Genomic DNA, 13,857 nt, shown 5'->3' with positions numbered 1-13,857 from the left:
GTCAACATGAATACATTTAAAAATAAATAGCAATTTAAGATGACAGAGGACACTTAAGATTAAGACATTTTAAGATCAATTACATGTAATTGACAACAAATAATAGCAAGTGACTAATTTAATGTTGGGAAAATGTCATAATTATTATTATTATTCTCAGAATTGTTCTCAGAATACTATACTATAGATAACTGTTAGAAATCTATTTCTGAATGTTTTCTTTTAGATACGGAACCATGTTGTGTAGTTGTCATACATATACAGTAATAGTATTATTTGGACTTAACATTACAAATGTTTCCTTGTCATCTTCACAGTCAAATGCATTCCCCTTGTGTTTAATGATTGAACTGGAAAAATCTTTCTCCACCCAGTTTTGTACACTGAATGCATGATCTGATGCAGTCTATTCAAATAGAAAAGCTTAGATATAAAGTTTGGAGTAATACTGAAAAAATGTGGCAACCCTTCCTCTCACATTTAAAATGCGAAATAATAATAACAACAATAATAGTAAAAATTATAACCTATTTTCTCTGGCTTAGTTTTAAATGAAGAGCACAGAGAAAATGTGCACGTTTATATATATATCTCTCAAAATTAGTGTGTGAAACTTCACTTAATTCTAAATGAAAAGGAAAAATTAGATTGAGACTTGGAATTCCTCATACAGTGCTATCAGTGTTTTATCAAGCACTATACATGAAGATACACGATTGTATTAAACGCATTGTAGCATCTTAATAAAAAGTTTACTCTAATTTAGCCTTTTTGTTTTTAGATTATTTGACTTTGTTTTCTCCAATGTTTTTCTTCAGGATGGGCGTCTGGCTGCTGGAGACCAGTTGCTTAGCGTGGATGGACGTAGTCTTGTCGGCCTCTCGCAGGAGAGGTAATTCAGGAGCGTTCAGACCTTTAATAATGATGTCTGTAGAACAGGATTGAATGTAGTTGAAACTGACTTACAGTAAAGCATGCAATATCCGGCTAAATGGAAGAAGATGAGCATCTCAGTTAAATAAACAGCAGGATTGCACGCTGAGAGCGTTTCATTACACTACACAAGCAAGGACTGTGTTTTAATACACACAATCAAGGACCAAATTTGAGCATGGAGAGCAATATATGGCAAAGTTACATTTGGAAAAGGATATTCGGTTTTATCTTGTTACTGTGAGTTTGTAAGAATTTGGCATGATGACTGACAAGGTAGATTTTATGTGTTTGCACAAAATAGACAGTTTAAAAGTTCATTTCTGACACTGATGTCATGATGTATAGTCTTGGATTTAACTTGCAAGCATATTTATTTTCAGTCATTTACGCCGTGGCTAATCTGTGCTTTACAAAGCAGTGAAATGCTTTTCAAAAATTGACTTGCGTTTAAGTATGTTGCGTGTGGTTTTAAGATTCAGTGGACTCAATGAAACCCTTAAATCTGCGGATTTCAATGAAATGAGAAGTATATGGCTGGAAAGGCTTGTGAATGGACGCAACAGAAGTTGCCTTTGGGATTGGTTCCAGTGGTCGTCTTTTTGAAGCATTTGTTTACAGTTAGCTGACGGCTTATCCAAACACGTGTACTATGAGATTAGTCTTTTTAAAGCATCTCTCATGGGATTGCGACATTGTATTGCTAATGCTTTGAACGTTAAATTCATTCATAATAGCCTGCAGTTTTGTGTTTTACTCTAAGATGTCTCTGTCTTGTAGAGCGGCAGAATTGATGACACGAACTGGGTCTGTTGTAACGCTTGAGGTGGCCAAACAAGGAGCCATTTATCACGGTTTGGCCACACTTCTTAACCAGCCATCCCCCATGATGCCTCGCGGTAAGCACAAACTATGGGACAAACACAAATACTGTTTTATTTTAATATTGAGAATGTTGGGTCTAGCAAAAAAAAAAAAAAAAATGCCTGCGTGCTAGCATGAGTAAATCCTTAAAGAGGTGTAAACAGTGGCATAGCAGACGGGCATGCAGGCCTCACGCTGCAGTGTTAAAGTTGTCATTTTTAAAAATTGTTTGTTAACCAAATAAATAGATTGTTCAATTTGATTTAATGACCATTAAAAAAATGAATACCCATTAAATTCCATACATAAACTATGTTTTAATTAAATAATCCATACATTAACAAAAAACACATTTTAAATAAGAACTACATGACAAAACTGCGCCTCGAAATCCTGTTCTCTTTCTCTCTGTTTAAAGAATACAAGTGAAATATTCACAGGATTAAATAATGTCACATTCCTATCTGTATGGCCAAAAAATAATTGAATATCCCATTGTTTTTACTATTAATGATAAAGTTGTTTATTGTGCTGGATACAATTTCAATTTTAACAAAAACAAACTGTCCAAACATAAAATTTTCAGCACTGAAGGCCAGCACGCATCAGATGGACATTTTAGTCATTGTCAACTTTATTTTAGAAAAATATTTGAAGAAAGGGATGTTATGGGCATTTTTAAAGGTGAAATGCTTATTGGACTCTTTCACAGGCTTTTGATGGGTACACTGTACAAGATTTAATGTCAAAAAGTCAAGACGACAAATATGTTGCTTTAATTTATTTTATTTAGAGTTAATCGGGTTTCAACAAAAAAAGTAAGTCATACAAAGTTTAACTTAACGTTTTTAGTCAGTTTGATTGATGTAACTTGAGATGACTAGAAACGTTCATTTAAATCAACTAAAAATGTAGGGCAGCAATAATGTTTGTGCAGCATAGTCAGCAGATCAGTCAAAAACTCTTCTTGATGTCTGTACAAATAATTTTATTAAATAATTTTGTATTATATTACATACTGTCTTTTTCTCTAATTGTTTATTTTGCCATGTCTGTAAAGCACTTTGATCAACATTCATCAAGTTTGTATTCTTGTAAAAACAAAAAGCAATGTGAATTTTTGATATAAATGAAGCTGTGCTAAATCTCTAAGACATGGCACTTGTATGTGCTGTTTTTATTATGTAGTGAGTTGCATTTTTGCAGGGAAACCTACACAGTTTGCTCTACACGCGACTGGCTGGAAATGTGGGGGATCTGGCATCCACAGGAATCCCAGTCGCACACAAAATATTTTGAAAAAGTTACATTAAATTGATGTGAAGTTTATATATTAACTATTTTTGAGAGGATCATGTGTTTATGATTGACCACTGCTGTCCCGCATTAGCAATCACATGATACACCAATCAGATAAATTTGAATGCGTATAAATAGCCAGATCCACCCTCCCATCCATCCCTACTCCTTCTCCCCTTTCTTAACTAAATAGGGGGGGAGCTCTCGTGACCTACCTGAGCTCGGACTCCCCTCTCACTCAATGAAACGGGAGGGAACCCTGGGTTTGAGGATCTTCTGAGCTCAGGGCTCTCTCTCCCACTCCTACTTATAAATCATCAGCTTAGTGTGAACTTGTGAAATGCTTTCGACTCATGTCTGGTAGTGTTTTTGATTTGGTGAAGTGTAGGAAATTATGATAATTGGCAATTTCTACAGAGAGTGTCATTTTGTTGAATTTCTCTCCTTCTTCCGTGCAGCATCAGACCGTGGACGTGGCGACAAAGGAAAGCTGAGACCAAAGAGTGAGGGCTTTGAGCTCTACAACAACTCTGTTCAGAACGGCTCACCTGAGAGCCCACAGGGCACGTGGGACACCTATCCTGAACCAAAGAAAGAGGACAGGTTGTTAAAGAACCGAGCAGACCATCGATCCAGCCCAAATGTGGCCAGTAAGTTTGCCTTTTGTCCTTTTTTTGTCAGTAGCTATGTTTGCAACTGGAATATTTCATCAAATATTTGTGAAAAAAGCAGCGTTTTCATCCAAAGAAAACAAAAACGTCACTTCCTGATAAACTGGCACCAAAAAAAAAAAAGTATTTTGCTGCAGTTGATTGGTCCTGCAGTTTGTTTAGATGCTTTTGGTTTATTTTGTGTTCATATGTTAGTGAAACTATTTCAATGTTTGCTTGAAAGCAGAATATAGAACTAGTCTTTTCAACAGTTAGGGTCAACTTTTTTGGAGTGCACCAAGGTTTGGATAACAGCACTCGCATATATTAAAATGAGCTGCTTTACCAAAACGTTTTTTATTTAATTAAACCTTCCGTCAGTTTTGGAGAAAGTTACTTTTCGAAGTAAAGTATTACAATATTATACAATATTGCATTACTTCTGAATAGAATAAGTCACTAAATGTGCTAATTATTATTATTTTTTTTTTTTGATGAGGAAAGTAATTTATTTTGTTACTTTTCTTTATTTAATCTGAACTGACCTAATAATGCTTATATAAATAACAATATAAATAAAACAACAATAAAAAATAAATAAATAGAAAAATATATATGAGTTTCACATCAAAGGGTCTAAATAGTTATCAACCATGAGATATTTCAGTTGTTTTTAATAAATCTGCAAAAATGTCAATAATTCTGTGCTTTTTTGTCAATATGGGGTGCTGTGTGTACATTGAGGGAAAAAATGAACTTAAATGAGTTTAGCAACTGGCTGCAATAGAACAAAGAGTGAAAAATTTAAGAGAGTGAATACTTTTTGTAACCACTGTACACTACCTGACAAAAGTCTTGTTGTTGATCCTACTTATGAGAGCAACAAATCATAACTTGACTTCTAGTTGATAATTTGGGAAAGTGACAGAAGATAGATGTTTCCCATGAATCATCTGTTGAACTGCATCCTACTTATCACAAAAACTGAAGAAGACCTATTGGAACCTGCATGGAGCCAAGATTCTTAGAGAAATCAGTCAAGTTTAGTGAAGGAAAAATCATGGTTTGGGGTTAAATTCAGTTAATCTGCAGAGTGGATGTCAACATCAGCAGCCTTGAGGTATCAAGACATTTTTGCTGCCTGTTACATTATAAATGTATTCTTCAACAGCATAGCACTTTTCATACTTCAGCCTCTACATCAAAATTCCTGAAAGCAAAGAAGGTCAAGGTGCTCCAGGATTGGCCAGCCCAGTCACCAGAAATAAACCTACAAGAACAGTTTCTTTGCCATTCCAGATGACTTTATTAATAAGTTATTCGAGTCATTGCAAAGATGTATGGATGCAGTCGTCCAAGCTCATGGAGTCAAACACAATATTCTTTTTTTCCCCACTGCAGCATGACTTTATATTCTATACTTTACATTATTTCTGTTATATGACAAGACTTTTGTCCAAGCAAAGTCAGGCCTTACTGTCCTAATTAAATAATTAATAATCAAGGCATAATCATATTTGATTTAGGTAAAATAATCGTAATCTAGAGGCCTTTGCCTTTCATATAAGCCACTTCTGATACCAAATGATCACCTAGAAGTCAAGTTATTATTTGTTGTTCTTAAAACTTGCGTAGACGACAAGACTTTTGTTGGGTAGTGTATATATAAACTCTTTTCTAAAGTAAAGCCATTTTACAATAAAAAATTTTTTTTTTGTTTTTAATAAAAAATTACGTGCATATCAGAAAATTAAATGCAACAAATGGTAAAGGCTTTTGTAGACTTGAGATGCTCTTTGGGAGCGCAGACGTTGGTTTTAGGGGAAGTACTGAAACAGTTTTATGATGGACTTTGGCTGAGGGGCTTTAGAATGACCAAAGCAACATTTCAGATGTTGTGTAATGTGGTCATTCCTTTTGTTTGTCCATTAATTCTGTGCAATCAAACCCCAGATATGACTCTATAAAGCAGATTGCCAATGTGCTATATAAATTTTCTACATGTGTGCGTTTTTTAAACAAAATCATGTGACTTTAAACTCAGTAAATATGTTTCCGTTGTAATTAATGCACATCTTTTTTTCTTATTGGATAATAACTTTGTGAGCATGCATGCTTTTATTTGAATATTCAAAGTTTATGCAAATGTTGGACTACCATTAGGCTTTTTTTATTCGATTTGAACAGGTGAATTGAAAAACAGCTTCTCTTGCTAATTTGTGTCGTTCCATCAACATTTCCATTTCACCTTATAGATCAGGCTCAGAGTCCAGGCGGGAAGCCTGTTTATCCGGGAGCTCCAGGAAAGATCACTTCGGTCTCGACGGGTAACCTCTGCCCTGATGTGAGTACACACTATCATTGGCACCTCTCAGATGAATGTTGCACATGTACGCTGAAGGTCTCATTAACTAGTGAATTGAGCATTTTCAGCACTGCTGTTTATCATAGCCACACTGCTATTGAATCTACAGTGTGACTTGTGCTCTTAAGCTGATTACCCAACTCAGTCATTTGTTATCTTTAGTACATCAAAAGCATCAAGCGAAAAGTAGAATTAAAAAAAATCCTGAACAAGAGCTACAGTTTGTTGTAATGTTACAGTTTTTTTTTTTTTGTAAAAGCTATGATTTAGGTGAAACTTGTATGTAATTAGTTGTATAAGTTGCTTCTTTTCAGTAAATCAAAACCACACTGTGGTAAATGATTTCCAATCAAAGAACTACAATGTGCATGTTCATTTAATGAATTAGACACATAAAGGAATAGTAAAGAGTCAAAGTCAAGTTATTAAGAAATGTGCATTAAAGTTGTTTAAAATACACTCAAATAATTTTGCTGATTGTTCAAACTACTTAAACTCACCGGCCTCTTTATTAGGTACACCTATCTAACTGCTTGTTATTGCAAGTATCTAATCAGCCAATCACCTAAAAGCAACTCTATGTATTTAGGCATGTAGACATGTTCAAGGCGATCTGCTGCAGTTCAAACTGAGCATCAGAATGGGGAAGAAAGGTGATTTAAGTGACTTTGAACATGGCATGGTTGTTGGTGCCAGGCGGTCTGGTCTTAGTATTTTAGAAACTGCTGATCTACTTGGATTTTCACAAAAAGAGAAAAAGAGAAAATATCCAGTGAGCGGCAGTTCTGTGGGCGCAAATGCCTTGTTGATGTCAGAGGAGAATGGCCAGCATGTTTGAGCTGATAGAAAGGCAACAATAACTAGCATCTCTAAATGCACAACACGTCCTACCTTGAGGCAGGTGGGCTACAGCAGCAGAAGACCACACCGTTCGCCACTCCTATCAGCTAAGAACAGGAAACTGAGGCTACAATTCACACAGGCTCACCAAAATTAGACAATAGAAGATTGGAAAAAATGTTGCCTAGTCTGAGAATTTCTGCTGCGACATTCGCATGGTAGGGTCAGAATTTGGCATCAACAACATAAAAGCAAGGATTCATCCTGCCTTGTATCAATGGTTCAGGTTGATGGTGGTGGTGTAATGGTGTGGGGGATATTTTCTTGGCACACTTTGGGCCCATTAGTACCAATTGTGCATCATGTCAACGCCACAGCCTACTAAATATTGTTGCTGACCAGGTCCATCCAGCAGTATAACTAGCCATGTCATAAAGCGTGAATCATCTCAGACTGCTTTCTTGAACATGACAATGAGTTCACTGTACAGGCCTCCACAGTCACCAGTTTCAATCCAACAGAGCACTTTTGTAATGTGGTGGAGCAGGAGGTTCACATTATGGATGTGCAGCCGACAAATCTGCAGCAACTGTATGATGCTATCATGTCAATATGGAACAAAATCTCTGAGGAATATTTCCAGTACCTTGTTGAATCTATGCCACGAAGGATAAAGGCAAAAGTGCGTCTAACCCGGTGCTAGTAAGGTGTACCTAATAAAGTGGCCAGTGAGTGTATTTTAGATGAGATGAAACAACAAAATTATTGATCTTTTTTTCAGAACAACTTAATTGTTTTTACAGGTGTAAGTGGATTGAACATTTAACAATTAACTAACAATTACGTTAGTTTTGCATTGTCTTGTGTTGGGACAGCATAAAGGAATTGTTTGAAACCTAGCATTTTTTACAGTTTAACTGCATATTTGATGGCGAATAATTAATCAAGAAATTGAATCGGATAGAAAATTATTCTCCTACAACAAAGGAAGTAAAATAGCTACCCTTGACTTTTGAAAACTCTGTTAACTGGCTTAAATAAATTGCAGTGAACCTTTTGAAGTAAACTGAAAGTGAATCCTGGTGTTTTGTCACACCACTCAATTCCATGGAAATAAAATGACTCATTACTAAAGCATTCAAACTATTTTATAAAGCATCTAAAATATGTAAAAATAATTTGTGGTGTCTTTTACACACATAAGCGCATAAGAAGAGTTAATGCCAAAAGTTGTGTTTTCACATTTTGTAATTTGGTAGTCGTCTTCATGTGAAGTCTCTTGTGGTTTTAATCAAATCACTATAGTCTCTCAAATCTAAACACTCACCAGAACTTGTATTTAACTTTGTCTTTGAAACCACAGTCTAATAGAAACCTGATTCATGAGCGTTTGTTGTGTTCTTGGTCTAATTAATCCTAATCACATCCATAAGCACTAACTGATTGTGTAATCACCCTTTGATTTACATTACTCTGATCTATAACCAATGATAATACACTGACTGAAGAACAAACGAGACTGTCACAGCCTCGGCACCACTGAAAAACTTTAAATAGGGTTAATCCAAACAAACCAAATATCCAATTTAAATGCTAAAACATACGAGAAGGAACGTTCTTTCATCACATATGGTAATGTGAGGTTAAGAAGACAATCTGGCGAAAAGATCTGATCATGATGAAGAGGAACGAAGCCAGGAGCACAAACTTCAGCGGTCATCGGAATTGGAGATTATTACTGCCATCTCCAATTCCGATGACCGCTGAAGTTTGTGCTCCTGGCTTCGTTCCTCTTCCTCATGATCAGATTATCACTTTAAAATGATTGACATTTATATAATTCTCGCAAATTTCATTGGTAGTACATGGGTTTATTTATGGATCATTGGGTCAAATATTGCTCAACTGTATTGCATTGGAAATAATAACTGATACTGCATGTGTTTGATGCTTGAAAGGGATGATATAACATTTGTGAATGAATACTGCGTGAGACATATCAATAATGAAACAATACAGTGTTAAGTTTGTGAAGTCTTTAATCAAACGGAGAAAGAAATGCGAATGATCAATAATAAGAAAAGATTATACTGAACTAGCGAAAATAAAACGCTAGACAAACCAAAGAAATGAACAATCCTTAAAGCTAACCTCTAAACTAATGACAAATATAAATCAAAATCAGGGTGGCATGGTGGCTCAGTGGTTAGCACTGTCGCCTCACAGCAAGGAGGTAGCTAGTTTGAGTCTTGGCTGGGGCATTTGGCATTTTTGTGTGGAGTTCTGTTTCCCCCACAGTCCAAAGACATGTGGTGTAAGTGAATTGGATAAACTAAACTGGCCAGTGTGTGTGTGTGTGTGTGTGTGTGTGTGTGTGTGTGTGTGTGTGTGTGTGTGTGTGTGTGTGTGTGTGTGTGTGTGTGTGTGTGTGTGTGTGTGTGTGTGTGTGTGTGTGTGTGTGCAAATGCAAGTGTATTGGGTGTTTCCCAGTAGTGGGTTGCATCTTGAAGGGCATCCGCTTTGTTAAACATATACTGGATAAGTTGGCGGTTCATTCCGCTGTGGCAACCCCTGATAAATAAGGGACTAAGCCGAAGGAAAATTAATGAACTCGAAGTCTTACGTTTAAAACAATTGACCTAAACTAATAATGCTAAAGAAACGCAAACTATTCTGATTCCCAAAACAAGACAAATAGCAAAATAACAAATATTTACATAAATAAAATGGTCAGAAGTGCAACTTGTGTATGAAGTTAGTTAAAATATCTACACTATTCAACATTTGAAGTGGGTCAAAACACTATTAAAGTTGTCCTAAAACCTAAATGTATAGTCAGTGGTGTTGCTAGACACTGGGGCATAGATTTCCCCATTCAATTAATGGAAATAGATATACTAAATAATTTTAGTAAAATATTTTTTTTTTTTTTGTAAAATATTAGGATTATTATTATTATTATAGTTATTTTTCTGAATAAATAATAGAAATCAATCCTAAATCTAACTGGGAACAAATGTAAAGGTCCAACTGGTGTGATATGCCAAGATATTTGAAGATCTCTTTTGCATATCATGGGAAATCATAATATCTTCTTTCATCTGTATGCTGATGATGTTCAGATTTATCTCCCTATCGCTTCAGACTCTTCAGGTACACTAAAATCTCTACACAGATGTTTAGTTGATATCAAATTTAGGCTGTCACAGAACTTTCTTTCTCTGAATGAAGACAAAATGGAGTGTATTGTTTGGCAATTCAAACCTGCCTAGTAAGTTGCTAAAATGACTTGCTAAATTCGAGCCATTTTTTGAGCCAGCTTGACCTAGAGAAAGCCATTCATGCCCTTATCAGCTCTCATCAGGACTATTGCAATGCATCTTATGTTGAAATTTACCAAACCTTACTTCATCAGTTACAACTGGTGCAAAATACTGCTGGTCACATATAAGAAGGGTCAAAGTAGGCTGTATTTCCTACGTAAACTCCGATCTTTTAGAGTCTGCAACACCATGTTGCGTATGTTCTATGAGTCTGTAGTGGCCAGTGCCATTTTCTATGCTGTGGTGTGCTGGGGTGGTAGTGTAAAAGTGGCAGATATGAAGAGATTTAACAAATTGATTAGGAAAGCTGGCGCTGTGGTGGGTGAGGAATTGGACAATATGGAGACTGTGGCCGAAAAGAGAACATTGTGCAGACTTCGGTCAATTATGCACAATGTAGATCATCCTCTTTATAATGTGGTTGACGAGCTGAGAAGTACCTTTAGTCACAGACTTACCAGCTTAAAGTGTTCCACTGAACGCCACAGAAAATCCTTCCTTCCCACTGCTATCAGACTTCATAACGTCTCCCTCAGTCACTTACCCTCACAGTAATTTATGCAATATCTTGCTGCTCGTGCCATATATTAATTAATTATTACGGGTTTTAATGCGTGGAAGTCTGTGCATTATGTTCTATGATGTGCAATAGTCTATTAGGTGCAATATTTGTACGTTTTTTTACTGGGTCTTAAATATTTTTAGTGCAATATCTTTGTTTTTTAAATGAGTGCTGAATGACTTTACTACTTGAATTATTGTATGTGTAATTGTTTTATGTGTAATATTAGTTTTGGTTAATATTATTTTCATTACTTGATATATGACTTATTAGTATTAGTTACCACTGATTCTTTTAAGTGTAATATCTTATATAATAGTTTGTATACTTATGTATTGTGGCTGTTTCCTTTTATAGATTGGTTGGATTTATGTGACTTATTTCACTTACTTAATTTATTTATTTTGTCTTGTGGTTTTGTGTTTCTGTGTTCTGTGTGTTATGGCAGTCATTACATAAGCAATTTCCTGCGGGATAAATAAAGTTTTCTAAGTCTAAGTTTTTCTAAGTGCTCGCATGCTGATGAATTGTTGGAAATGTGAGCACGTCACACCTGTCCTTTACTCTCTTCACTGGCTTCCTGGTAAATTCAGAATTGCTTGTTTTTAGTGCAGTTATAAGTTTTGTGCCTTCATATTTATGTGAGATTTTAAAGCTTCTTAAACCTAACAGGGTCATACGATCAGCAGGCCATTTAAAACGTAAAAATTAATTATTACTTAGACTTGCTTTTGATATTCATCAGTGCAAAGTGTTTTTTATTGTTTTATTGACTCTCTTGTTTAGATTGTGTTCTTACTATCTTATGTGTTTTAATGTGTAATTGGGTTTTAATGCTGTAAAGCACTTTGGGCAGCCCCCTGGTTTTAATAAGGTGCTATATAAATAAAGTTGATTTATTGATATTGATATTCATTTTGACAGAACACAGCTTGACAGAAATTACAGAAGTCAGCTTGTTTATGATTTAACTTGCATTGCTTTCACAAACATCGATCCGGTTGTTGCATAGAAAAAAAACTCGCATTACCATATCTTATAAAATACACTGACATATAAAGTAAATTGGAACTCAAAGCTTTTACTGGGGCCCCTGTGTATACCCATTCTTGTCTCTGGACAACCTTTTTGATCCACTTCAAATTTTGACAGCCTCTATGTATAAAATTTGTTTTATTTTTATTTGCTTTTGTCTCTGTTTCATTTCTTTTCTGAATATATATTGGCTTTTAAGAAGCTGTCTAATCTGTCAATACCCTATTTTTCCCACAGGAGGAGCCCTCTCCACCCCGTCCAGAGGCCTATCCCATCCCCACTCAGACTTACCCTAGAGAATACTTCACCTTCCCGGCCTCCAAATCTCAGGACAGGATGGGCCCTGGCCAGCCCTGGCAAAACAACGAACAAGAGCCTCTTCCCCCTATGGATAACCACTCCAACAACAGCATGGCTATGCAGGTTAGCCTTTTTAGGAATTGAATGCATGGTATCCAGGGGCCACAGACAGTCATTGTGGAACACACACAGCTTTTGTCAAACTATAGTACTGTGAAGTTAATTTCACTTTATGGTAGTTACTAATTAATTTAGCTTTAAAATATGTTTATGTTTATTTATTTGGTTTAAAGTTATTTATTTATTCATTTTATTATTTATTTTATCTTACATTGTTAAAACTCACACTGCTGTTAAAAAGTTTTGGTTTTATTTATTTATTAAAATAAAAAAGATATTAATACTGTTATTTAGATGCTAAAAAGTGTCTGTAAAAACGTTTCTAATGTAACGTAAAGGTTCTATTGCAATTATTTCTTATGTTAATCATTATTAATAATAATTATTTCTTATTATTCTCATGATTATTAATAATAATGAATTCTGAAGGATTGTGTGACAAAAAAAGGAGTGCGAATGAAAGCTTTGTGACTTTTTTTTCCCAATGAAATTAAAAAGTATAGTGACCCCAAACCTAAAAAAAAAAAAGCTATTTACAAGTTTCAGTTATTTGATTTATTTTCATTTGATTTAATTTAAGTTTTAATAATCATATTTAAAAAAATAAAAATAAACACTGCAATATCTGGTCAGTTTTTAGAGGAAAAAAATGTTAAAGGGTTTTTAAAAGTTTTTCCAAAATTCATTGTTTATTAAATGTGTTTATTTTAAATGTTGCAAAAAAAATCCTATGTAGTCAATATTTGATCTTATGAACTTATTGAAATTTTAAGTCTGATATATTATGCTTTTTACCATTTTGAGCAGCATGTATTATATTTTTACACAAATATGAGAAATAACTTCCTTCTGTCTGTGTCATCGTGCCATGTTAGTCGGTGGCGTGCTCTCAAGAGGAGCTGGGTGACATGCTAGGCAAAATGCGTTATGCCTAGTTCAGACTGCGTGATTTTAGCCCTGATTTTGGCTCGCCGACAGGTTTTGAGAAATCGCCGACAAATGCCTGAAATCACAGGCAAATCGCTGCTCGTGCACGTGATTGACAATCACACAGTATGAACGATCAAAGACGCAATCTGAGAGAATCGCAGATGAGTCGCCGATGCCTGTGAGATATTTGGCATGCTAAATATCTGGAGCTGTCTGCGATTCAAATCATGCCGTGTGAATTGAGTTTTGACTGAAAATAACATCAGCGATCGCCTACAGCCAATGAGAGAGCAGCATTCACTTGTGCGTGTGTGTGTGTATACCTGCTGCAGGCCAGCGGGAGGCTGGGGGAGAAGTTAAAAGCGATTTTTTTCAGTTTATTTGGACCCACGAAATGGAGGAAAAACTAGTGGAGGTTTGACAGGACTCAGGAGCAATTTGTCTGTTTGACGTTTAATACAGAAAGAAATTAGTTTATTATCAACGTTAAGGAGAAATGGCTAATTCCCTTTAAACCCAGATAGTCATGCAGTGTGAAAACACCTGTGACACGACTACTTTGAAAATCATGCAGTCTGAACTCGGCATTATTTGTTTAATGTGTTTATTTTAAATGTTGCTACTTTAGCTTGCAAA

At 35.4% G+C, this 13,857-nt stretch overlaps 2 protein-coding genes and 1 long non-coding RNA gene across 19 annotated transcripts in view; 1 reads left to right on the top strand and 2 right to left on the bottom strand.

Moving 5' to 3' along the window:
- The window catches only part of LOC147839443 (uncharacterized), an 837,962-nt gene that overhangs the window by 62,271 nt on the left and 761,834 nt on the right, over window positions 1-13,857 (bottom strand). The gene's annotated exons all lie outside the window — the stretch shown is intronic.
- The window catches only part of efr3bb (EFR3 homolog Bb (S. cerevisiae)), a 1,037,141-nt gene that overhangs the window by 775,155 nt on the left and 248,129 nt on the right, over window positions 1-13,857 (bottom strand). The gene's annotated exons all lie outside the window — the stretch shown is intronic.
- afdna (afadin, adherens junction formation factor a) overlaps window positions 1-13,857 on the top strand; it is a 229,510-nt gene that overhangs the window by 184,663 nt on the left and 30,990 nt on the right. For 16 of the 17 annotated variants that reach the window (XM_087297202.2, NM_001442528.1, XM_087297205.2 and 13 more), the window contains 5 exon segments: window positions 819-892; window positions 1,714-1,832; window positions 3,555-3,746; window positions 6,002-6,090; window positions 12,109-12,294. In XM_087297202.2, coding sequence (XP_087153328.1) covers window positions 819-892; window positions 1,714-1,832; window positions 3,555-3,746; window positions 6,002-6,090; window positions 12,109-12,294 — 660 coding nt within the window. 17 annotated transcript variants of the gene reach the window in all.

This window comes from Danio rerio, chromosome 20, assembly GCF_052040795.2.
Source record: "Danio rerio strain M-AB ecotype USA chromosome 20, GRCz13ab, whole genome shotgun sequence".
NCBI lineage: Eukaryota > Metazoa > Chordata > Actinopteri > Cypriniformes > Danionidae > Danio > Danio rerio.
Note: the sequence above shows the minus strand (reverse complement) of the source record. Positions and strands in the feature narration are given on the sequence as shown.